The 26,524-nt window shown below is 43.2% G+C and overlaps 1 protein-coding gene across 10 annotated transcripts in view; it reads right to left on the reverse strand.

The window, feature by feature from the left end:
* The window catches only part of FAM13C (family with sequence similarity 13 member C), a 103,865-nt gene that overhangs the window by 41,305 nt on the left and 36,036 nt on the right, over positions 1 to 26,524 (reverse strand). For 7 of the 10 annotated variants that reach the window (XR_004646480.1, XM_034775860.1, XM_034775857.1 and 4 more), the window contains 3 exons: positions 15,771 to 15,834; positions 2,300 to 2,384; positions 1,841 to 1,906 (listed from right to left, as the gene is read on the reverse strand). Coding sequence is in view for 9 of the 10 variants with exons in the window: in XM_034775860.1 (XP_034631751.1) it covers positions 1,841 to 1,906; positions 2,300 to 2,384; positions 15,771 to 15,834 (215 nt within the window). In the remaining variant the exon portion in view is untranslated. The remainder of the gene's footprint in view (positions 1 to 1,840; positions 1,907 to 2,299; positions 2,385 to 15,770; positions 15,835 to 26,524) is intronic. The other 3 variants (XM_034775858.1, XM_034775861.1, XM_034775854.1) reach the window with 1 other exon arrangement.

Raw genomic sequence — 26,524 nt, forward strand, 5'->3', positions numbered from 1 at the left:
TTCACTGAAAAAAATGCAGATTTGGTCAGCCTGGAATGGTTTCTGAATTTGTACTGAGTTTTCTTGCAAACTGGGAGACCTAACTTCCCGCTCCTTCTCCACATAAGGCAGAAGGAGAAACAGAATTCAGGTCTTCCACATCCCTGGAGAGTACCTTCACCACTTTACTAAAGATTATAAGGGACTGCAGGTCCTTCTCTCCTCTCCCACACCATCTCCCTAGCCCAAGTGTTTTGGCAATCTAGTCCTCCTTGGCTTCTGGCAAAATGCCCCCAAATTGAAACATTTCAACACAACTCTACATTTTTTTCAACTTTTTGATTCACTGAAAATTTAAAAAAAATAATCATTTTTGGTTTGACCCAAAACATATTTTTTTCAATATTTCAAAATTCCCAATGAACTGAAATATCCATTATTTGCCCAGCACTAAAAATACCCTAAAGGCCAGATTCTGATATCAGTTATCCTGGTATAAATCCACCGACTTCATCCAAATTACATTGATATAATTGATAGCAGAATCTAGACCTCTGTGCTTACTGTGTTTCAACTGATTGAACTGATAAATTCCACCAGTAGTTTAAGAGAGAGAGAAAAAGGACCGGTGTTGTTTATGTTAAAATAACAAGTCAGTAAACAAAAACAGCCAAAAGCAGGTGCTACTGCAAAACAATGTATATCTAATGCATATGAATGCATAACCAAGCTTCCCCTAACGCACAGGTTGGAAACGACTGAATGGCAGATCATGCTCTATTTGGACTGTGTGAGAGAAATGCTACATCTTCCAGTATCCTGCTGTGTAAATGTAAATGAACAGATTAATGCTGTAAGTGTTATTTGAAGTGGGAGATTTTTAACAGTTTAAATACAGTCAGAATCAAATCAAAGGTAAAGGTTGCAGAGTCTTCCATTGAATATCAAGTGTTCTCTGATTATGAATTATGAAACTGCAGAAGCAAAATATTTGTGTTAAATTGGAAAAGGACAAAAAATTGACCTTGCCAATGAATGGAAGAGCCAATGCAGTTTTAGTGCAAACTACAAGACCTCTTTGCCCTGTGTAGTATATGCATAGTCTCCATTCTTGACTCAAATATACAGGTGAGAAACTAGGCTTGTTAGGAATTCCTACAGCTGTATTTGAAACCTGTTAAGGTGTTTTTCCACCTATGTTGCAGCAGCCAGAAAAAACACAAAAACCCAAACAACCTATTCCTAATCAATTCAGAAGCCAAAATGCTACACTTTCTTTTTGGCTACAGTATGTATCATCCTTTGCATTGCTTAGATTTTCAATGATTAGGGTTATGTGTAACTATTCCTTATTTTTTGCAGTACATCACCATCATTTGAGAATGTCTAAAGTAGAACAGCGTAAGTAATAAAAAGAATATAAAATAGATAATCGCATTTTACAGAAAATCCAAACAAACAGCTTCTGACATAAGCTTTTCTGAACTCACCTTTCTTTTATCCATAAAATTTACCTTGCAGAATTAGGATTAGGCCTCGTGTTACTGACCTATTTGCCTTAATGTTGACCATACACAATTTAAGTTTACATATCATTCCTCTGTGTGGTATGTTAGTCTTATTAACTATGACCTATTTTTCAGAAACAATGATTCCCCTTCTGCTTAAAATCATGATTCAGCCATCCCTGTGATTATAAACTATGAACAGACAGAAAATGATGCCAAGTGTTAGGGCCATTTATTTGGAGGAATTAGTTTCTGTGAATAGGGCTAAGAAAAGAAAAAGGAACACATCATAATATGCAAGGTGGACAAGGCAGATTCATGAATGATTAAAATCAACGTGCTGTAAAACTCACCTTCACTATCTCTCTGCTGATGCATTAAATTAAAATCAATAATAGGAGAAATGAAGTGACATTGCTCTGACAAAAAAAATTGCAAAACAGAATTACATGAAATGGCAGAATATCACACACACAATGCAGATGCAACACAGTAAAGAAATAAAGAACATAACTCTCTTGAAAGAAACATACAGCTCAAACTAAAAAAGAAGGAATCTGGACTCTTAAAATTGCCTGTAAAGCAAAATGCGGTACCTAGGAAAAGTAGAAGATTGCTGCAATTTATTTCTATCCTTACTAACACATCTTATCCCTTTGTTTACATTTTTAGCATTTGCAGAAGCTCACTGTGCTTCAGCCTTCACATTTCATCTGTGCTGTGTTCCATGGGGCTGCAAGTATTAGATTATATTGGAACATAAGACTACCTTGTAATTGCAAATGAGGACACATCATGACATAGCAGCTTACCTCCACAACTAGCCCCATCAGTTTGCACACTGGATTGAATTGATGAAGTGGCTGGAGGATCCTTGAAAGCCTGAGGAGTTTCTTCCTGGGTTGGCAAAAATGCAGAGCACAAGTCAGTTTCAAGGGCTTGTAGCTTTAACAAAGAATTGTGCAGGCAAAAGCAGAACATTGGGCTAGATAGAAAACAACAAAAATACAGTGACACGTCTTCAGTTCACTGAGCCCATTAGCAGTGCCTGCAGAAGGGGTGATCCACCAACAGCTCTTAAAGGGATGTGTAAGAGATCAAATTTGTATTATTCCATGTGTATCTTCATGTCCTCTGCTTATCTAAATCCTAACTTATATGGATTATTCAACACACGTGGGAATGGTGATTTCGTCAGCAAAAGACAATTTGTTCTAGGAAGCCAATCTGAGGTGGTGTCTGTTTTCTTGGTCTTGGAGCAATATGCTATGCAAGCATTTCATTCATTGTGCTGACATCAGGATCTGATGACATTATGCCCCTCCCAGTTTACCATTCATAAAAAAGCCCCTAAAAAACAAAACCTCTCTACAGCATATTGTGAAGTATACCGCAGTGAACAAAGAGTTACTGAGAGCTACACAGTCTTCCTCGGGATTCTTGGAAGAGGTTGTTTTTGATTTGTTCTTGTACAGATATTTTTTGTAGGGAGGTTGTTGCTGGTTCTATCAGGCTATCATATCATTTTCCATCAGCTGCAAAGACAAAATTAACAGATCTTTGTCGCTCACAGCAGACAAATTAATGAGGACAAGGCTGCTTATCTATACCAGTACCTTCAGCTACTGTTTCACGCTTGGTCCATTTTTCATTTTAATCTTCAATGCTGAGTGTAATATTCAGCTGTACAATCTGACACAAGCATCTTGCTGTGATGCAAATGCTCTGAAAGCCTAATCACAACCTGACTGGATTAAATGAGTCACTCCTGACGCTCTGTATGTTCAATTACCCTCCCTCAAGGGGAATACAGACAGCAATGGAAGATGCATGAAAATGCAGAGGGCTGTCTAAAAGCTCACATAGCTGAAACACATAAAACCAAGCCCCAGTGAAACAATAAGGCACTTGCTGACAAAATCAGCATTGCCCCAGAAATATTTGTCCTCATGCTTATGTAGCCTTAATTTTATATCCCTACTTATATCTGCTCAGGGTTATCAAGATGTAGATTCTTTCTGAACAGGGATGACCCAAACATCTATGCAAATTATAGCTTCCCCTGTGTACCATAATCAGTGATGTATCATGCAAATTCATAAGTCAATGCAATTTTTACTCTCTTGTGACATAGCCACTTTATAAACCCCAGGTCAGTAGAGTTTTCTGTCAAAGGTACATTTGGGCTGTGGGCAATAAAATAGAAATGTAAGGGAAGATTCCCAGCTCTGATCTCCTCCCTTTGTGGCATTCAGGCAGTGCAAGGGAGTGGAAAATGGCTCCTTGTTGAGTATATCCAGGGAAGGGGAAATCTCCAACAGGCACAGAACTGGCATAATCTGGGTCCAGGTCTCCCTTCCGCAGCCTCCGACTCAGTCTGTGTGTAAGCAGGGGATTTGTCCCACCATAGTAGGGAAATTTCTCTCTGTACACAGTACCCTGGCTGAACCAAGTGACGAAAGGATCCGAGTCCCCACCTGAATGCACTTCCCCCTGGTCCTGCCCATCTTTACTTTCCCTCCAGGTGCCAAGTGAATAGGACTCACATCATACAGCAAGGACTGAGCCCAGGGGTTCCTGGATATTTATCCATGGGCATCTATTGGCTGGGATGAGGGTGCCCCTACTCCAGGATATTACTAACTCACTGGTAACCCTTTAATCACTGCAATTCACTTAAACACTCACACACTCCATTTACACCAACACCATTTCTTGGGGATTAAACAACACTGCTCAGCATAAACATTGAGAGGAAGTGGCTTGGGTAAGATTCAATGCAGCAGTCTCTGAAGTGCAGTAAATTTCAGTTACAACAAATGTGCAAGTCCGGTATCTTCTTCCTGGACCTGGATGTGTTGCTGGATATACATGTCAGTGAGGACTAACACATTTTCATTCTTCTCTTGCAGGGTGTAGTACATTGCTAAGACTTCATTGGGGCTGTAACATTGATGCAAATTAAAGGAGCGCTGATACGAAGAAATATGTCCTTGGCTAGGGCATCTTGCTTGCATTGCTTAACCCAGGACTGGACATCACTAACCCTCATGGGCCAGTAATAACTTATCTCCAGGGTACTCCTATCTCTGAAATGCCTTCCGTGGTCATGGTTAGCCTCATCAACTTGCTTGCATAGTGATACCAGCACTACCAGTTGCCTCACCTCTTCTCCTTCTCTTGGGTCATATAAAACCTAGGTCAACAGTCCACGGTGAAACTTAAGCTGTTTCCACTGCTGGCTTAATTTCTTGGATTGTGGGTCCTTGATTCCAAATGTCCAGATAGATCTAGTTCTCTTCACAACTGCTGCTAGGACTAATCTGATGTTACCCTGCTGCTGCAGAACCTGAACTTCTTCCCAGGAGTACCCTGAAATCATTAGGTCATTCCTGAAAGGCAAAGGATTTCTCAGGTTCTGGCTCCTCCAGCCACAGGCATACCCACACAACATCTTCAAGGATTACTAGGAAATATTTTTCTAAGTCCTCACTCTCCTCTGGTTCTTCCATTAGGGACAGTCAATACAATAAGTCAGAATTGATATTTTGTTTCCCAGCTTGCAATGCACTTCAAAAATGCTCAAAAGCATCCAGGTTGGTGGTTGGCAGGTACTGGAAAGGATTGTGATCTGAAACCATCGTGAACATAGAGTATATTAAACTTTTTTGTGACAGCCCATTTAAGGGCAAGCAACTCCAGCTTAAAAGCACTGTAGTTCTTGTCATTTTTCTCTGAATGCCTTAACCTACAGTTTGTATACACAACCACACGTTCAGCCCCCCTTTCCTTTTGACTCAGTACCACATCTAGGCCATGGAGGATCTTATCTCTGGTCACTATGAAAGGCAGACTAAAGTCAGGATATGCAAGTTCAGCTGGTGTCATTAACTGTAGTCTTAGCTCATCGAAGTCTTCTTGACAAGGCAGCATCCCACACAAAGTGTAGTGCTTGGTCATTCCCCTTCTTTCAGCCCAGTTGGCCCACCAGCCAGGGCCGTAGCAACAAAGAACGTGGCCCCCTCCGAACATACGCCCGGGTGGGGCCCCTTACAATGCTGAAACTGGAATGCGGTATTTATTTTGCCACTTTTAGGGGCCCCCTTCCTTGCTGGGCCCCCTCCGGTCGGAGGGAACGGAGGGCACTCGCTACGCCTCTGCCACTAGCTTATGTAAAGGTGCAGCAATGTGTGGAAATTTGGGGATGAACTGTCTGTAGTAGAGGCAGACCAGTTTTTCCAATGTCTTGGTCTTCTCTTTTTCTACCTGGATGCCATCCGTCAACATCATATGGCCCAAGAATTTGACTTCCACTTGCAGAAGGCAATACTTGCTAGGTTTCAGTTTCAAGTCATGCTCCTTCAAATATGCGAAGATCAAATCCAGCTTTTCTATATGACTTTTGAAGTCTCTGAAGAACACAGTAATATCATCTATATATATCAACAAGGTGTCCAGAATGTAGTCTGCCAACACTCCCTCTGGTAGCCTCTGGAATGTAGCAGGCACGTTGCACAAGCCAAATGGTAATCATGTCCATTCAAACAGCCTGAAAGGAGTCGGTACTGCAGTCTTTTCCCTATCTTGTGCCTCCGTTGCTACATAAAAATAGCCCAAAGTCAGAGCAAGAGTTGAGAACACTCTTGCATTTCCCAACACATCTAATGATTTCTCCGCACAGAGCAGTGGGTAGATGTCCTTGCATGTCACTTCATTCAGTTTCCTGAAATCACAACCAAACCACTCTGCCATCCTTTTTGATCATGATTACTGCAGGCAATGCCCAGGCCCTGTGGCTTTCCTTAAGAACACCTTGGAATATCAGATTCTGGACATGCTTTTTAACCTCAAAACACTTGGGGAAATCTTCTCTGATGTTTCTGCTGTCATTGAGTTAGTGACCACCGTGTGTATATGCATAACCAGGGTGGTATAACCAAAGTCTTGGTCATTGTAGCACATTGAGCACTCACCGGCACGGCACCTCCTGCTGGTCAGTCTGGGAATTAGCTCCATCTCCAGAGCGCCTCATGCTGGCCAGTGTCTTGCCTGCCTCAGGCCTCATGTCCCTCCCAGTCCCCGGTGCTCCTTACTCCGGGGTTCTGCCCAACCAGGAGAACCCCCAATCCCTTATACCCACCTTGCCTCAGTGGCTACTGCCTGTTTTCATCTAGCCCCCACTCACTGGGGCAAACTGAAGTCTGTAATGGCCACTCATCATTGGCAAGGGGGTTGGATCAGCTGCTTCTGCCTAAGCCCAGGCTGCCCCTCTGCAGCCCCAGTACCTTCTTGGGCCTTTAACAAGGCCTCAGCCTTGGGAGTTGCCAGGCTGGAGCTCCCCAGCTCCTCTTGCCTTTCCTCAGCATCGCTCTGTTTCTGGTACCCTGTGTTCCCAGGCAGCTAGGTCCTTCCCACTTCAAAGCTGGAATGAGACTGATCCAGCTCCTCCCTGAGCCCTTATAACAGGGCCAGGTGTGGCCTGATTGGGGAGGCAGCCACAGCTGTGGCCACACCCAATCAGCTTTTAACCTTGTTTTCCAGGAGCGGGGTAACTGCCCTGCTACAGTCATCCTTAGAAAAGATTTCTGTTGCTTCTCTAGTGACACCCTCAATTCGGCCACCTGTGCTGGAGTCAGCCCTTGGGGCTCCTTAATTGGAACGGGCAGTTTCCTACCACGTCCTTCTCTAGCAGAGGCAACTTGTTCTCCTTTCTTGTCACCAACAGCTTATCTCCATTCCCTGCAAAGGTCACCTCCACTTAAGGGACCACTTCCTCAGGCCGATGTACCCCTGCAACTCTGGTTTGAAGATACAACTCCACAGCCTACACACTTGAGTTTAGAAGTCTCACTGGTATTCTTCCTTTGATGGCATTAGCCAGTACATTAGCTATCCGATACCCAATAGGTAGGTTTGCCCCAGACATAGGATCTACAAGTACTTGATCTTCTCATTTCAGGGAGGAATGACCACTTCTGTCTTCTGGCCACTTTAAGATATCAGATCCGCCCAGCTGGATCCAGGGAATCATGCTGTCTCTCCACTCAAGCAAGTACTCTATTAGGCGCAGCATTTTTCTGAGAGTGCTCATGATGGTTCATTCCCCCCTGGTTCCTTATCTTCAATAATGATGTTCATCACTAGAATTTCTGGGACTCCATCTCTGGGACTTCCTTCAGAGATTGTGGCTTTCAGGATGAAGATGCATTTTCTTGGCAGTGTCTGACCCATGTACTCTATGTCTGCTTTGAGGCATCCCAGCACTGGGATTGCCAGTCCATTAGCTGACATTAGACATGTGTTGTGCATAATTGGCTCCTTATCCTTCAAATATTTTCAAAAATGTGACTCAGTATTGATAGTGACTTCTGAGCCAGTGTCTAATAAACAGCTGGTCTTCACCCCTGCTATAAGTACTTCAAATATTAAGCACCCAGTAATAAGTGCTTGCAAGATCAAGACATTAATTCAGAATTAATCACTTAAATTTCATCAGTATTCATTCAAAATTATATATTTTATATGATTTCTATGGTCTGAAATAGTAGACACAGCTCTTCCTGTGCCACTTCCATGAGGTGTTAGGGCTACTGGATCTGCATAAATGCAGCCCACTTATTATTTATATTATCCTATCACCTAAGAGCCCCAGTCGTGACCAGAACCCCATTGTGCTAGGTGCTGTACACACAGAACTAAAAGACCATCCATTCCCTGAAGAGCTTACAATCTAAATAGACAGACACACGGTGGGGGTAGGGGCAAGCAGAGTGAACAATGTGATGTTGGCAAACGTCATGTTAGTTTCATATTTTTTCCTTTAGGTGGGCATGTTAGGAGGGGCTAAACTAATTGGAAAGGAAAGGAAAGGAAAGGAAGGAGGGGGAGTCATTGAAAGAAAGAGGGGGTGAGGGCACAGGGCAAGGGAGAAGAGGGTAAGAGGCAGGTGTGGGCTGATGCTGAGGTTGAAAAGACTGTGAGGAAGAGGCGTGTTAGAGAAAACAGCCAATCAGCACATGGTAGAGAAAGCCCAGTCAAAACCATATAAATTTCTTTAAACATCTGAAGTTCCTTGCTTTGGCTGTTTCTGCCCCTACCAGTTGGCATTTCTGGCTGCTGCCTCTTTGCAGCTTTCTCCCAAGTCCATGTGACAGGTGGAAAGGGAAGTAACAGGTCCTAGTGCTCCCAGAGTGAATGTATGTGGGGTCTCCCATGCACAGTTCTGGGTTCCAGGGTGCCAGGAGGAGGAGTTGTCCCAGCTGGGCCCCACCCATTCTACCCACCCCTCCAGTACTGCAGTCCCTGCTTTAGCTGTTTCTGGTCCTACCTGCAGTTGTCTCTATATCTCTCTCCAAAGCCTCATCAGCCTATGTGGCACCAGAGTGGAGAGCCTTTCTGCAGCGCATAGGAGATACACCTTGTGTGATCACCCCCTGTGCTGCCCTCTGTTGAATTTTAAGTGGTGGTGGGGAGAGTATTTTGCTGGCCCTCCACACCAGGGCTGCTGAATTTCACCCCCACTGAATAATATTTGGAAACAACAAGGTGGCTAGTTAATCACTGCCAGTCAATATAAAAAAAACCCCTTTTTAAAAACCATCTGTTACTAGCTGACTTGGTAAGTGATTCTGCCGTAGGGCCCTCTCCAACTGAAAACAGACACAACCAATGGTGTGGATCATGAGTTTTAGCGGGCAATAGCCTTTCTTTAGTGGCCATGGTGGCTTAGTTAGGTGTTCCACATGTGTCAATTAGCTAGTAAGAGTTTTTGAGAGGCTGTGGGCCTGATTCTCCACTCCCTCAAACTTCATGCTCTCAGTTACACAGGTGCAAAGTGAATGGAAAATTATACCAAATCACAATGGTAGTGTTTTGCCATTTGTACAAGTGTAAAAGACTGCACAAAGTGCAGGCTAGTGGAGGGTCTGATCCTATCACTGAATTTCCCCTTGTGCTTCTCCCTGATGACAAAGGCATACAAGCGAGACCTATTTAGTGTCTCTAACTTGCCTAATACTGATGTGGAGGGCAGAGGCAAATATGGTTGGTCATGGGAATGCAAACAACTAATTCCCATATCAAGGGGAAATTATACTCCTTAATTTAGAATCGTCCTATTAATTATTTTTCAAAATTACCCATAGCACTTATGGTAAGTGCCAATATAAAAGCAGTCACACAGACTACAATGCCTAACATTGTATTTTAGAAATGCTTATGCTGTAATTTACCAGCTGGTTTGCATTCAGATGCTATAAATTATATTTTTCACCATCTGTGGAAGGTGGGTGGATGGCGGATTTTCACTGACTGTGGAAAGGCTAAAAATAATTAACCACAAATACACTTATATAATTTTCTGAATATGTCCTGGATAACAACTTGTTACATGGATATCGGCATATATAATTCTGATTTTAACAGAATGCTGCAGAGACTGAAATATCCAATTAACCTATCTGACCTTACCAAACTGAGCGCTCTGCTTGATCTAGTGTGCTAAAAATAGCAGCAATAATTTTGCAGCACAGGTGGCAGCAGTTAGCTGCCTGAGTACAAGCCTGCCTGACCACCTGGGTCTGAGCCCAGGTGGCTAGCCCATGCCACTGCCCATACTACAATGCCCACACTGCTATTTTAGCATGCTAACTTGAGCAGAACTAGCAAGGGTCTTTTTACCTTGGCTGGGATGCACGGTAGCAGCTGCAGTGTAGATATACCCTTTGATAAAGCGGTAATGAAAAGGTGCTCAAGTATGTAAACACACCAAAACAGGACAAACAAATTCTAGTGAAATAAATGGTAACATTTATTTCTGCTCCAGGACTCCACCAATATCAATAGGCAGTCTTCCTCCTCCAGGATATGCCATCAGGTAGTGCTCTGATCATGACACAGAAATTTTGACACAGCTTTTTTCTGCACCAGCCACAAATAAGCCAGTATCGCCCAATGACCTGTTGGCACAGCAGCTTTGGCTACTGCTGATCCAGTTTTGGCTCCCTTGGGACTGGCCCTGACCCTGGGAAAACTTAGCTAAGGAAAAATTATAGCATAACCTTGATATAGTGAGTGTCTCAATATTTTATCTGGACTAAGTGTAAGAGTTTAGAATGTCCAAATCCTTATCTTTCTGTTAGCAAGGCCCCAGAAAGAAAACAGACTCTCGATCTGTCCTAACTGAATGGACTGGATTTTTCTTGAGAGAAGTGTATGTAGCTCTTTTATGCATCAAAGCTCACTTGTCTCAGGGCAGGACAGTCTCCTGGGTCAAAAAGGAGCTGCAGCCTTGGAAGAGGTATACTAGGCCAGCCCCTGACATTCTGCTCACACTTCTACAGGTCACTATCCTAGAGATATGGGTGTATCCTCAAATGCAACATTCAGATATGGCGTCCTCGTCCTGAGCCCAGCTTCCAAGCCTTCACTCCTTTCCTTTTCTCTCCCAGTGTGAAAAGTGGCCACTGCTAGCCAATAAGTCCCGATGGGTGGACCTCATGTGCCAAAAAGAACATTTTATTTCTACCTATAAATTTACAACCTCCACCAAAATGGACGTTCCCCCCAGTTGTCTTACCATTAAAGAGTGGACTAGCTTTAGAGTTGTAGAACACATTCAAAAAGCTACAGAAATCATTGAGGATTCAGAAGTAGAAGCTGAGACATCAACATTTGTATTGATTAGAGACTAACATGATATCATGGACAAGGAGGCATAGCTCGTTAGTTAAAATTCTCTTTTTCACTAACCCTTAGGAAAACAGCCAGTTCCTAGAGAACCGACTATTTGCCAGGTTTTTGTCTAGGCCAGTGGTTCTCAAACTAGGGCCATCGGTTGTTCAGGGAAAGCCCTTGACAGGACGGGCCGGTTTGTTTACCTGCTGCATCCGCAGGTTCGGCCGATTGCAGTTCCCAGTGGCCACGGTTTGCTGCTCCAGGCCAATGGGAGCTGCAGGAAGTGGCGCGGGCTGAGGGGACCGCGGCCACTGGGAGCTGCGATCGGCTGAACCTGCAGACACGGCTGGTAAACAAACCGGCCCAGCCCGCCGGGGAATTTCCCTGAATAAGTGGCAGCCCTAGTTTGAGAACCACTGGTCTAGGCTACTAAGAGAAGGAGGTTGGTCAGAGAAGCAAACAAAAAATTATACAGCTATAAAGAAAAGTTAAGTCACAAAGTGTGCTCCCCAACTTTAATAGTGTTTTGGTAAGATTATAAACTGAGAGTCACCTCCATTTAAGACAATTAAGCTACACAGATTTACACCAGCTGAGGCTCTAGCTCCTAATACTTGGGACCTGATTCTGACCTCATACAGTTCTGTGCTAGTGCAACACCACTATTTGCAACTATACAGTTCTCATACAGTTCTATTTCAGTGCAACTATTCCTGATTTACTTCTATGTCAATGAAATAAGAATCTGGCTCCATATAGTTTGACATGAATTTCTAACATAAGCTTCCTTGAAAGAACACATGGCAACATTTAAAGTTATGCATTTTTAAACTTTCTTAAAGTCAGAATAAGAATATTTAAGAGAAAATCTGCATGAATATAGATCTTTACTTTAAACATCTTTTGGAAAGCTCACTGTATGGTCACCTTAATAAGAGTTTGTGCTTTACCAGTTTGAGAAAGGGGTAATTAATATCCTCTGTAAGGCACAGTTTATTCAACCTTTAGCATCCTTTCAAAGCAATTAACAATTCAAAAGAATGGGGTGAGCGCTAATTAATTCCATTTCAGTGTCACAAGAAAAAAGTAAAAGCTTCATTAATCCAGATCAAAGAAAAAATTCTTGACTACTTGTATTAATCTGAAAATAGATTATTACAGTTCATAACTTTAAAAAACGAGAAAATTTTCAGACTGCAGTAAGGTGACAGAAAATAGAAATGATACATGATGGCATTTCTAGGTAGTAATTTCCTTTCTATGTGGAACCTACTGACAATGATCAAACACAACAAGACCTGCTCTCTGATTATATCATGGTATGGAGGAACTGTGAGGTTGCAGAAGGTCTACAGTGACACAAAAGTCACTTATCCTAGTATGACATGTCTATTTACATCTTAGTTTCCCCTCTTAACCCATTTCTAAAAATGTGCTCAAAGCCTCTAGCTCCAGGTACAAACTACCAAAACTCTTCTATATATTCTTTAGTTAAAATGCCAATTAAAAAATAAATCACCCTTGACTTTCCCCACTCCAAAAAAATCCTACCACCACCAAAGACTCCATTACAGTTTCCCTCAAACTGCCAGTTCAGGAGAAGTCTACGAAAATACTATGTACTATGGCCTAGTTCAGGAAACTCAGGTTCAGTTCTTCCCCATACCTTTGGGGAGCAAATTCAACAGTCCCCCATTGAGAACATCCTTCCCCTAACATCCGGTTGAACAGATGTACGAACTGTCCACTTGACCATCCCAGATGATCCAAACCGCTGGGTTGGACAATGGCAGACAGGCTGCAACTGGGACACACATCCCAAACCATAAAGAGTTTGATGGATCAGTATTAACCCCTTAAATTACACACAGCCTCAAACACTGCTGTGAAGGAGGCAGACAGCCGGCTTCTCCTCTGCTACAGAGACCACAAAGCCATGCTCCCCTGAGAACTTTCTGGACCATAAATATTTTTATAAGCTACAGAAATTCTCACTGTGAGGAATTATCGTATTTCACAGAGCAGATCACTTTCATCTAGATTGGACTCTCGGGATACTAAGAACAAGAACAGAACTGAAAAAACACCACCATCACAACACAACTTGGCCTATTCACACATGTACAGTCATGGAAGACTAGAGAAACCACCTATGTCTCTGGATCCCTGCCCTCTGAACCTGGGAAAATAAAGTAGAGAGGTATTGTTTTTTGAAGAGCGAGCTCTACCAACCGCCCTAATATCCACCATTATTATTAAGTTAGTCTGAAGCCCTGTGAACCTCATTGTTACTGGATACCTAGATAGCTCTAGAGCCACAAAGCAGCCAGTCAGGCAAATTTAAAGTTGCAGGAAAAGACACAGGAAAAAGAGGAGAAGAGAGGTGGAAATTGCTGGGAAAGAGCATGAACCCTTCATCTGGTCTGTCCTTTCTCAGTTTAGAAGGCAAATGGGGAGAATGGAAAATAACCAAAACCTCCAATTGGTATTCTCTGGACAGGGGTGTCTCAGGCCTCCCTATCACATACTGATTACTCCCATAATCCCCCAAAGGCCATTCTCTGCCCCTCCCCAAGTATACAGCCTGTGCGGGAGGTAAGGGTTTCCCTTGCATCTGGATTATTTTTAAATATCAGATTTGTGTTTAATTACTGATGGACTTTTCAGATTTGTAAAATTGTCTGGGGCAAAAAGCATGATAAGCTTACTCTTTCAACCTTGAAAATCCTTTAAAGTAATTAATATAGAAAAGAACTGCATTACTATTAACTTGTTTGATTTCTGTACTGCAAGAAAATTAAAATGGCATTAGAACACTATAACCTCCCCGCCCTTTATTAATCTGAAATCACAGTTCCAGCTAAAAATAAACTAGAATGTTTTCAATACATATTCTCGGCAAAGAACAATAGAGAGCTGCAGTATCTGTTTTGGCAGTTTGTGTGTCTTAAGGCTTATGACATTTTAAGTGCAGAATTTCCTTTATGTGGAACAAACCAGCAGTAATAAGATACATAAAGATCTGCACTGTGCTTGTATAATGCCATGGGTGAGCTGTGAGGAGGCAGAATGCCTTCAGTGACCCAAGGAATTAATTTATCTTGTATGACACATGCCCCACTTGAGTTTTCATTAGCCCTGAAATATATTTTAGAGAAGTCTAATTTAATTTTACTCTGATTATGTTACCCTGGACCATCCCTTTATCATTACCAGTAAACATGAACCATATTAACAGTTTATTTTAATTGCTTTTATTTATTATCTTTACAGCATGTTTATCAGAACATTTGAGGTATGTTCTGCATGAATTTTAAATTCTGTTATTTTAATTGTGGAAGTTTCACTGGTTTCTGCAGCTGAGCTGTCAGAAGAACTAACAATTTATTGAGGTAAATTTCTCATGCACTTTACATCCTGGCACCAGACTACCACAGGACATTTCCACATGCCTCTCTTCCTATGGTTGGACATGGATGGTGTCTTCTTATTTATATTATAATTTTTAATATTGATCTGAGCTATGGTGACATCAGCACACAGAAAAGGACTCAGAGTAATGAACTGATTACACGTGAATTCCCTTAAAAGGACAGATGGTGGTTTTCTATTAATACGTGTCAAGGCATGGATGTTCTCTGGCTCATTGTGGTAACAATCTTCTTCCATGGCCTAACAGTGACCTCTTCCCCTCGTCTTCCTCCCCTTTTTTGGTCTCTGTTGCCTTATTCTACACCTTATAAAATACAGTCTCTTGTTCAGAATGTTGCAGAGTGTAACAGGCCTTTACACTAGTATGAGATCTCCTTCATTTGTGAAGCTGCATTGTAAGGTTACCCATATTCTAGGCCAATTGCACATCCTGTATTTTGGCTTCCAATACGTTGACTCAATTGTTGGAGTTTGGCATAAGACTGCCCATTGTTTGATACACAGTATGAGCTTGCTATCACACAAAGAGCTTCTCTGTGTTGTATTCTTTGATATCCAAGTTAAAACTAACTATTATTTCAGCAGTCACAAATATGTGCAATTCCTTTTGTTTTCATTTCTTCCTTCTCTCTCCCACAATCTGCTCCTCTGATCACTGGATAAATGCACCTCATGCATCAATCTTTTTTCATCTTGCCTTGTGGCATTTCCTGACTATTTTGTCCCCTCCCACAGCTACTTCTTCAGTACTTAATATAGCCTTACTTTTTAAACAAAATGGAAGTGCTGTTCCAATGCATTTCAGCTGTGATGTGAGACCAAACAAAACTATAGCAACTTAAGAGCTCTCTCAGTATTGCTAACACCAATCACTTAGAAATCATGATTCAGACACTAGGAATCATAAGATTGGCTTAAAATCATGAGATTTTGAAAAAATTGGGGTTCTTTTTATTTGCCTTCTGGTTTTTGAGTCCTTAGGATACCCCCTTGGGTGACATTTTCAAATGTTTCTTTGCCAACATGAAAGCTAGAAACTTACTTTTTTTAAAAATGAAAGCCAAAATTCTTATGTAATAACATGATTCCAGGAGCAAGGGTTTTATGTTAAATGTCAAATATAGTGTGAGTTTAGCAACTCTGCATTTCTGCAGTTAAAGTTTTGGTTAAACTTACCTCATTTAAATTCTGCAGTTGTTCAGCAGGTTCCTTTGGTGAAAGAAATGCGCACTGATCTATTCTACAATAGAAAAATAGAAAAATTCCATTGAACACCCCATTTTCCTCTATAGCAAATATTTCAGACTTTGTAGATCTGAATTTACATTATAGCAATTATGCTGTTGTTTCTGTGATAAGATCATACAATACTGTATTGAAAAGAAATAAAATTCCATATGAAATTTACCTCTGGATTCTGTATAACTTATTTAAATACACAATGAAGGGAAATATTGTTCAGAGTAATAGTGATTTTATTTGGAATCACTTTTGATGCATTTATACCACATATGCAGTCCTAAAAACTATCACAGTTATTAATTGGGAGGAAAAAAACAAAAAAACTCTAAAAATTTGGGATCATTCCTTCAAAGAATGGGTGCACAATAGGGACCCTGTCTGGTGACCAAACTATGAGCAACAAGCAGCGAACCACTTATGGATATGCTTAACTTTAAACATGATTAGCCCTCTTTATTTCAATGGGACTACTCACATGCTTAAAGTTAGGCCAACGTTTAAGTATTTTGCTGGATCACAGCCATAAAAGATAAATCTTTCCAGACTAACTTGATTATTATTAGGGCTGCCAAGCAATTTAAAAAATTAATCGCAATTAATCGCGTGATTAATCACACTGTTAAACAATAATAGAATACCATTTATTTAAATATTTTGGATGTTTTCTACCGTTTCAAATATATTGATTTCAATTACAACACAGAATACAAAGTGTACACTGCTCACTTTATATTTATTTTTTATTTCAAGTACTTGCACTGTAAAAAAACAAAAGAAATAGTATTTTTCAAATCATCTAATACAAGTACTGTAGTGTAATCTCCTTATCATGAAAATTGAACTTACAAATATAGAATTATGTACAAAAATAACTGCATTAAAAAAAAAATGCAAAGCTTTAGAGCCTGCAAGTCCACACAGTCCTACTTCTTGTTCAGCCAATTGCTCAGACAAAAAAGTCTGTTTACATTTGCAGGAGATAATGCTGCCCACTTCTTGTTTACAATGTCACCTGAAAATGAGAACAGATATTTACGTGCCAGATGCGCTAAAGATTCGTATGTCCCTTCAAGGTTCAACCACCACTGCAGGGAACATGCGCCCATGCTGATGACGGGTTCTGCTCAATAACAATCCAAAACAGTGCTCATTTTCATTATCTGAGTCAGATGCCACTAGCAAAAGGTTGATTTTTTTTTTTTTTTTGGTGGTGGTTTGGGTTCTTTAGTTTCCTCATCAGAGTGTTGCTCTTTTAAGACTTTTGAAAGTATGCTCCACACCTCGTCCCTCTCAGATTTTGGAAGGCGCTTCAGATTCTTAAACCTTGGGTTGAGTGCTGTAGCTATCTTTCAAAATCTCACATGGGTACCTTCTTTGCGTTTTGTGAAATCTGCAGTGAAAGTGTTCTTAAAATGAACATGTGCTGGGTCATCATCCGAGACTGCTATAACGTGAAATTTATGGCAGAATGCAGGTAAAACAGAGCAGGGACCATACAATTCTCCGGCAAGGAGTTCAGTCACAAATTTAATTAACACATTTTTTTTTAATGAGCGTCATCAGCATGGAAGCATGTCCTCTGGAATGGTGGCCAAAGCATGAAGGGGCATACAAATGTTTAGCATATCTGGCATGTAAATATCTTTTGACTCTGGCTACAAAAATGCTATGCAAATGCCTATTCTCACTTTCTGGTGACATTGTAAATAAGAAGAGGGCAGTATTAAGTCCTGTAAATGTAAACAAACTTGTTTGTCTTAGTGATTGGCTGAACAAGAAGTAGGACTCAGTGGACTTGTAGGCTCTGAAGTTTTACATTTTGTTTTTGAGTGGAGTTATGTAACAAAAAAATTACATTTGTAAGTTGCACTTTCAGGACAAAGAGATTGCACCACAGTACTTGTATGAGGTAAATTGAAAAATATTATTTCTTTTGTTTATCTTTCACAGTGCAAATATTTGTAATCGAGAATAATATACACTTTGATTTCAATTACATCACAGAAAAACATCAAAAATATTTAATAAATTTCAATTGATATTCTATTGTTTAACAGTGCAATTAAAACTGTGATTAATCGTGATTAATTTTTTTGAGTTAATCACATGAGTTAACTGTGATTAAGCAAAGGCTTTAATTATTATTATTTCTTTTTTAAAGAATGACAGAATCAGGCCCTGATCCTGCAAACATTTCTGGATGTGCTTAATTTTAAGCACTTCAGTAATCCCTGAAATTGACTGTACTCAGAGGGTATGTCTACACTGCAATTAAAAATCTGCAGCTGGCCCATGCCAGTTGACTTGGGCTCATGGGGCTCAAGTTAAGGGGCTGTTTAATTGCAGTGTAGAGGTTCGGGCTTGGGCTGCAACCTGGGCTCTGAGACCCGATGAGGTCGGAGGGTCACAGAGCCCACGCTGCAGCCCAAGCTGGAACATCTACACCACAATTAAACAGCCCCTTAGCCTAAGCCCCGTGAGCCTGAATCAGGTGTCAAATTGCAGTGTAGACGTACCCAGAGAGCTTCATGGCCCTTCAGCTATGGAAGTTCTCAGGGCTCCATCCTCTCCTTCATCCTGTTCAACTTCTATGGGAAGCTGGTAGGGGAGACTGCTGAATTGTAGTTCATGCTGTCCCACAACATGCAGCTCTAAACCTCCTTCACATTAAGTGAAAACAGCACCATCTCCGAACAGTCTATAGGCATGGCCAAGATCAATAACTGGGTGAAGGGCAGCTGTCAAGGAGTAAGTACCAAAGAGGAAGAATTAACACTGGTCTACAATTTTTGAGAAATCGTCTGCTTCAGAGATAAAATGTGCTATTTATTATGTATTTTGATGTGCTGAATTCAAATATGACAATTAAAACAACTGATTGGCTACTGTTTCTAAGATATTTATGTTTTTACATTTTATGTGTATGTATATAGTGTAGATAGTAGAGTTTTAATCATAAATTGTAAACCTAGGTCTTTTCATGTGTTTATGGTTGCTTTACATGATAATATTTCACCTGTCCTGTTTATATAACACTTTAAAAATCAGCAAAAGGGTTATATAAATAAAATTTGTTATGAAACAAAAGGCAAAAAACTATTATGTACATAGTTTAGTCCTATTCAGTGTCTACTCGGTGCTTCTTGGTTTGTCTCTTGTATTCATTAAATGGAGCATCTCTTGTCACTGTCCAACAATAGTCTGCAAGCATTGATAGGCTCCATTTGCCCTGATAGCGTTTCTCCATTGTTGCAATGTCCTGGTGAAATCGTTCGCCATGCTCGTCGCTCACTGCTCCGCAGTTGGGTGGAAAAAAATCTAGATGAGAGTGCAAAAAATGTATCTTTAGTGACATGTTGCAACCAAGGCTTTTGTATCCCTTGAGGAGGTTTTCCATCAACAACCTGTAGTTGTCTGCCTTGTTGTTTCTGAGGCCTGGTCTACACTAGGCGTTTATGTCGAAGTTAGCGCCGTTACATCGAATTAACCCTGCACCCGTCCACACCGCGAAGGTATTTAGTTCGACATAGAGGTCTCTTTAATTCGACTTCTGTACTCCTCCCCGACGAGGGGAGTAGCGCTAAATTCGACATGGCCATGTCGAATTAGGCTAGGTGTGGATGGAAATCGACGCTAATAGCTCCAGGAGCTATCCCACAGTGCACCACTCTGTTGACGCTCTGGACAGCAGTAAGAGCTCGGATGTTCTGAACTGCCACACAGGAAAAGCCCCGGGAAAATTTGAATTTGAATTCCTTTTCCTGTCTGGCCAGTTTGAATCTCATTTCCTGTCTGGACATCGTGGCGAGCTCAGCAGCACTGGCAACGATGCAGAGCTCTCCAGCACTGATGGCAGTGCAATCTCAGAATAGAAAGAGGGCCCCAGCATGGACTGATCGGGAAGTCTTGGATCTCATCGCTGTGTGGGGCGATGAGTCCGTGCTTTCCGAGCTGCGATCCAAAAGACGGAATGCAAAGATCTATGAGAAGATCTCTAAAGACATGGCAGAGAGAGGATACAGCCGGGATGTAACGCAGTGCCGCGTGAAAATCAAGGAGCTGAGGCAAGGCTACCAGAAGACCAAAGAGGCAAACGGACGCTCCGGATCCCATCCCCAGACATCCCGTTTCTACGAGGCACTGCATTCCATCCTCGGTGCGGCCGCCACCACTACCCCACCACTGACTGTGGACTCTGAGGATGGGATAGTGTCCACGCCGGATCCTCGGACATGTTAGCGGACGGGGAAGATGAGGAAGGAGATGAGGAGGACGAGGCAGTCGACAGCGCTCACAACGCTGATTTCCCCGACAGCCAGGATCTCTTCATCACCCTTACAGAGATCCCCTACCAACCCTCCCCAGCCGTTACCCCGGACACAGAATCTGGTGAAGGATCATCCAGTAAGTGTTGTAAACATCTAAACATTTATTTGTAACAGAACATGAATATTAACAATTTAAAAAATGGGTTTCTCATGATTAGTTTGATTAACTTTACGGTTCAGTCATGGGCAGTGCAACTATTGAAAAAAAATCTAGCAATGTCCGGTTTTGCATGATTGTCCTGCCCAAGCCGCTCTACTGTTTAGTCCCTGCTACTGCAGCTACAGTAAGATGCGGTCTATATGTCCGGGGATGGAGCAGAAATCCTCCTGGGACATCTCAAGGAAGCTCTCCTGCAGGTAATTTGAAATCCGCTGCATTAGGTTCTTGGGGAGAGCGGCCTTATTGGGTCCTCCGTAGTAGGACACGTTGCCGCGCCACGAGACTAGCAAGTACTCCGGAATCATTGCTTGGCACAGCATGGCGGCATACGGCCCTGGTCTTTGGAGGCTTTCCCGGAGCATTCTCTGTCTGTCGCTCTCAGAGATCCTCATGAGGGTGATGTCGCTCATGATGACCTGCTTTGAATGAGGTAGGGGAATGTTAGTGTTGGGACTGCTTTACCGTTCCTTTACAGAACTGTAACCGCTGGTTTGCAGCCACGCGGTGGAGGCGGGAGAGGGGCAGCCGAAAGGGATCGTTCCCGGGGACAGCCGCGAGGGTGTGGCACAGGAGCAGACTTCCTGCTTGCCGGATTGCTGGCAGCAGGGACCGACATTGATTTCAATGTGAAATGAGGCCATTGCTAATATTAAAGTTTTAAGCTGCCACGAATCTACGGCTTACCATGTCTGCGTGCAAGAGCAATTCCGTTGTCCTGACACGGTTCTCAAATGTGCTCTGCAAAACCCCAGACACTGAATGCGAAGGCCGAGAATTCGACCTTGTGCTGAGTGCGCATGTGATAGGTGCTGTGCATGGTCCTGTTCACAGAGAAAGACTATGTTCTTTGTTCACAACTACATTTATCTTTCTGAGGAATTCACTCCCTTTTTCCCATTCCCACAGCCCCATCTGCGACTGTCTCACAACCTAGCCTGTCATCACACTCCCAGAGGCTAGGGAGGATTAGGCATAAGAAGAAGAGGACACGGGAGGACATGTTCTCAGAGCTTATAGCCTGCTCCAGAGCCCAGGCAGCACAGCAGACCCAGTGGCGGGAGAACTTGACCCGAATGCACCAAGCCAACATGGATCGGGAGGAGAGGTGGCGTCAGGAAGACCAGCAGGCGACTCAAACACTGCTTGGACTACTGAGGGAGCAAACGGACACGCTCCGGCGCCTTGTGGATGTTCTGCAGGAACGGAGGCAGGAGGACAGAGCCCCGCTGCAGTCCATCTCTAACCGCCCTCCCCCGCCACCAAGTCCCATACTCCCCTCACCCAAAGTGCACAGAAGGAGAGGCGGCAGAGTCCCTGCTAACTCTCACTTCACCCCTGCAGAGAGCTCGAGCAGCAGAAGGCTCTCATTCCCCAAAGTTTGACAAGTTCTTTCCTTCCCGCCTGACACAAGCCCCCGTCCAAGTTTCACTTCCCAGTTCCATGTGTAGTTGATAATAAAAAATATGTTTCTGTTAACTACTGTTTCCATCATGTTCTTTTGGAGGAGGGGGGAAAGGGGGTTGGTAATTGGACAGGACAGTCACCTTTGGCAGGGTACATAGTCGGGGGCAGGCACAGCAGCAGGGCACATACATAGTGCAGTGATGCAGTGACTACTTACCCTGGTTAGTCTGGGAGGTTGTTTTCATGTTATGTGGTGGGGGGTGGGTTGCTCTGTGACTTTGTGGCAGGGGAGGGCAGTTAGAGATCTTAAGCGGCGGTCCTTAGGCAGGATCACAGAGCCACACAGCAGGGGATCTGTAACCGTCCTCCCCCTGCCACAAAGTCACATAGACCCCCCATACACACAGTCCCTATCAGGAGGGGTGACAGGCTCCGTTGAAACAACCATCCCACCGCAGCGGAGCCTGTCAGTCCTTGAGTTTAGAAGCTGCATTCGCGCGACTACACTACACCCGCTCCGCACCACAGTCTGCGTCCCAGTTTTAAAAAATTCCCGCGAAAACAGTATTAAAGAAAACGGTGTGCTTTAACAAAGTAGAACTATTTTTATTTTGAAACGTGTGTTGGAAGTGGGGTGAAGGGGGTATGTAACTGGATAGGATAGTCAACATGAACTGGGTAAAGAAACGGGGGCAGGTTCGGCTTCTCTGTACACAAACTTTAAAGTCACAGGTTACCCTGCTCACTCAGGAACTTTGCTTTCAAAGCCTCCCGGATGCACAGCGCTTCCCGCTGGTCTCTTCTAATCGCCCGGCTGTCTGGCTGTGAGTAATCAGCAGCCAGGCTATTTTCCTCAACCTCCCACCCCGCCATAAAGGTCTCCCCCTTGCTCTCACAGAGATTGTGGAGCACACAGCAAGCTGCTATAACAATGGGGATATTGGTTTCGCTGAGATCACAGCGAGTCAGCAAGCTTCTCCATCTCCCCTTGAGACGTCCAAAAGCACACTCCACCACCATTCTGCACTTGCTCAGCCGGTAGTTGAAGAGTTCTTTTTCAGTGTCCAGGGCACCTGTATAGGGCTTCATGAGCCAGGGCATTAGCGGGTAGGCTGGGTCCCCGAGGATGACTATAGGCATCTGCACATCCCCAACAGTTATTTTGTGGTCCGGGAAGTAAATACCTTGCTGCAGCCGTCTAAACAGACCAGAGTTCCTGAAAACACGAGCGTCATGAACCTTGCCCGGCCATCCCACGTAGATGTTGGTAAAACGTCCCCTGTGGTCCACCAGTGCTTGCAGCACCATGGAAAAGTAGCCCTTTCTGTTAATGTACTGGCTGGCCTGGTGTTCCGGTGCCAGGATAGGGATGTGAGTTCCATCTATGGCCCCACCGCAGTTTGGGAATCCCATCGCTGCGAAGCCATCTATGATCGCCTCCAAGTTTCCCAGGGTCACTACCTTTGGCAGCAGTACATCAACGATTGCCTTGGCTACTTGCATCACAACAACCCCCACGGTAGATTTGCCCACCCCAAACTGGTTCGCGACTGACCGGTAGCTGTCTGGCGTTGCAAGCTTCCAGAGGGCTATGGCCACTCGCTTCTGGACAGTCAGGGCTGCTCGCATCCGGGTGTCATTGCGCTTCAGGGCAGGGGACAGCAACTCACAAAGTTCAAGGAAAGTTCCCTTCCGCATGCGGAAGTTTCGCAGCCACTGTGATTCATCCCAGACCTGCAGCACTATGCGGTCCCACCACTCAGTGCTTGTTTCCCGTGCCCAGAATCGCCGTTTCACAGCATCAACATGACCCATTGCCACCGTGATGTCCTCGGCGCTGGGTCCCCTGCTTTCTGAGAGGTCTGTGCTACTCTCAGACTTCAGGCCATCACCGCGTTGACGTAGCCTCCTCGCCTGACTTTTCTGCATCTGCCTCAGGGCAACCTGTATGATAAGCTGCGAGGCATTGAGAGCGGCCACAACTGCAGCGATGGTTGCAGCGGGCTCCATGCTCACAGTGCTGTGGCGTCCGCACTGTCAATGACTGGAAAAGTGCGCGAAATGATTTCCCGCCGGCGCTTTCAGGGAGGGAGGGAGGGCGGGAGTGATGGACGGATGACGACAGTTACCCAAAAGCACCCTGGCCCCTTTTTTTTTTACCCAGAAGGCATTTGCGGCTCCACCCAGAATTCCAATGGGCGGCGGGGACTCCGGGAACTGTGGGATAGCTGCCCTCAGTGCACCGCTTCCAATGTCGACGCTTTCCCCGTTAGTGTGGACTCACAAAGTCGAATTACTGTCCTTAGTGTGGACACACACGTTCGACTTTGCAATATCGATTCCAAAAATTCGATTTAAGTAAAATCGAACTACTCTCGTAGTGTAGACAAGGCCTGAGAAAATTTATTGCCACTAACTGGAAGGCTTTCCATGCCGTCTTTTCCTTGCCACGCAGTGCATGGTCAAATGCATCATCTCGAAGAAGTTCACGAATCTGAGGACCAACAAAGACACCTTCCTTTATCTTAGCTTCACTTAACCTTGGAAATTTTCTACAGAGGTACTTGAAAGCTGCTTGTGTTTTGTCAATGGCCTTGACAAAGTTCTTCATCAGACCCAGCTTGATGTGTAAGGGTGGTAACAAAATCTTCCTTGATTCAACAAATGGTGGATGCTGAACACTTTTCCTCCCAGGCTCCAATGACTGTCGGAGTGGCCAATCTTTCTTGATGTAGTGGGAATCTCTTGCACGACTATCCCATTCACAGAGAAAACAGCAGTACTTTGTGTATCTAGTCTGCGGACCAAGCAAGAGAGCAACAACCTTCAAATCGCCACAAAGCTGCCACTGATGTTGGTCATAGTTTATGCACCTCAAAAGTTGTTTCATGTTGTCATAGGTTTCCTTTATATGGACTGCATGACCAACTGGAATTGATGGCAAAACATTGCCATTATGCAGTAAAACAGCTTAAGGACTCATCTTCAATGAATCAATGAACAGTCTCCACTCATCTGGATCGTGAACGATGTTAGGGCTGCCATCACACCATCGATGTTGTTGCAGGCTACAAGATCACCTTCCATGAAGAAGAATGGGACAAGATCCTTTTGACGGTCATGGAACATGGAAACCCTAACATCACCTGCCAGGAGATTCCACTGCTGTAGTCTGGAGCCCAACAGTTCTGCCTTACTCTTGGGTAGTTCCAAATCCCTGACAAGGTCATTCAGTTCACCTTGTGTTATGAGGTGTGGTTCAGAGGAGGAGGATGGGAGAAAATGTGGGTCCTGTGACATTGATGGTTCAAGACCAGAAGTTTCATCCTCTTCCTCTTCCTCGTCTGACTCAAGTGAGAATGATTCTGGTGCATCAGGAACCGGCAGTCCTTCTCCGTGGGGTACTGGGCGTATAGCTGATGGAATGTTTGGATAATGCACAGTCCACTTTTTCTTCTTTGACACACCTTTCCCAACTGGAGGCACTATGCAGAAGTAACAATTGCTGGTATGATCTGTTGGCTCTCTCCAAATCATTGGCACTGCAAAAGGCATAGATTTCCTTTTCCTGTTCAACCACTGGCGAAGATTTGTTGCACAAGTGTTGCAGCATCTGTGTGGGGCCCACCTCTTGTCCTGATCTCCAATTTTGCAGCCAAAATAAAGGTGATAGGCTTTCTTAACCATAGTGGTTATACTGCGCTTTTGTGATGCAAAAGTCACTTCACCACAAACATAGCAGAAGTTATCTGCACTGTTCACACAAGTACGAGGCATCTCTGCTCACTTTGGCAAAACAGAAATGTGTCCCTTTGCAAAATCAAACACTGACAAATAAGAGAACACGACATGTATGATTTCTAGAGCTGATATAGGGCAATTTGTTCAGCAGAGTGATGTAAGCTTCGTTATGATTGAATCATCCATGACTTCTAGCAATAACATGATGCAATTCATATCATGTATGACGCAATACCAGCTTCAGATTGCATCATTCATTGTTTTGCCTAAAAAGCAAGTACTGTCCAAACCCAGTCATAGATTTATTCCTAGATCCAGTCAAAGATGTATTTTAGTCATTTCTGGTTTAAATTGAGATCCCTTCCCTTTATAACTCACTTATCCTCCGCCATTCCCAAGTCAAGGGTCGTATATACTGACCCAATAGCATATCTTGAAAACTAGAGCCAATCAACAATTTTAAGCATCATTTTCGTTCTCAGTGACCCAGAATTAGTAAAGTTTGACTACATTTATTTCAGAAGCATTTTGGCTGTAGAGCAGTGTTGTTTAGTGTGATATAGTATCTATGGATATAAGTAGGCATAATGAGATGAAACAAAGAATAGGAAAATGTAGGCTGAATAACAGGTATCCTGTTAATAAAGTATCCTGATGGTGAGACAGATTTGGCTATGGAATACTCTCCCAAGGAAAGTGAAGAAGCCCCAATGCTTGGAACTTTTAGAACTAGACTGGATAAAACATTAGTACATGTAGTCTAAGGAGCAATTGTGCATTAGCAGGAAGAAAGAGATGGCCTGGAAGTCGTAAAGGGTCTCTCTCATCTCTAACTTGTATGACTCTAAATATCTGTAGTATATAGATTCTTGTAGAAATTTCAACCCGGTAGATAAATTGGGCAAGTTAACCAATGGTACAAGTAAGCACCACTTCCTGGACATCTGTGGAGCAGTACCCCCAAAAGACAAATTAATTTGGCCTATTGACTTAATGTTGCACTTGTGAATTCAACAAGCTACTATCATACTAATTACCCCTTTGCTTCCATAGTT

This window comes from Trachemys scripta, chromosome 7 (genome assembly GCF_013100865.1).
Source record: "Trachemys scripta elegans isolate TJP31775 chromosome 7, CAS_Tse_1.0, whole genome shotgun sequence".
NCBI lineage: Eukaryota > Metazoa > Chordata > Testudines > Emydidae > Trachemys > Trachemys scripta.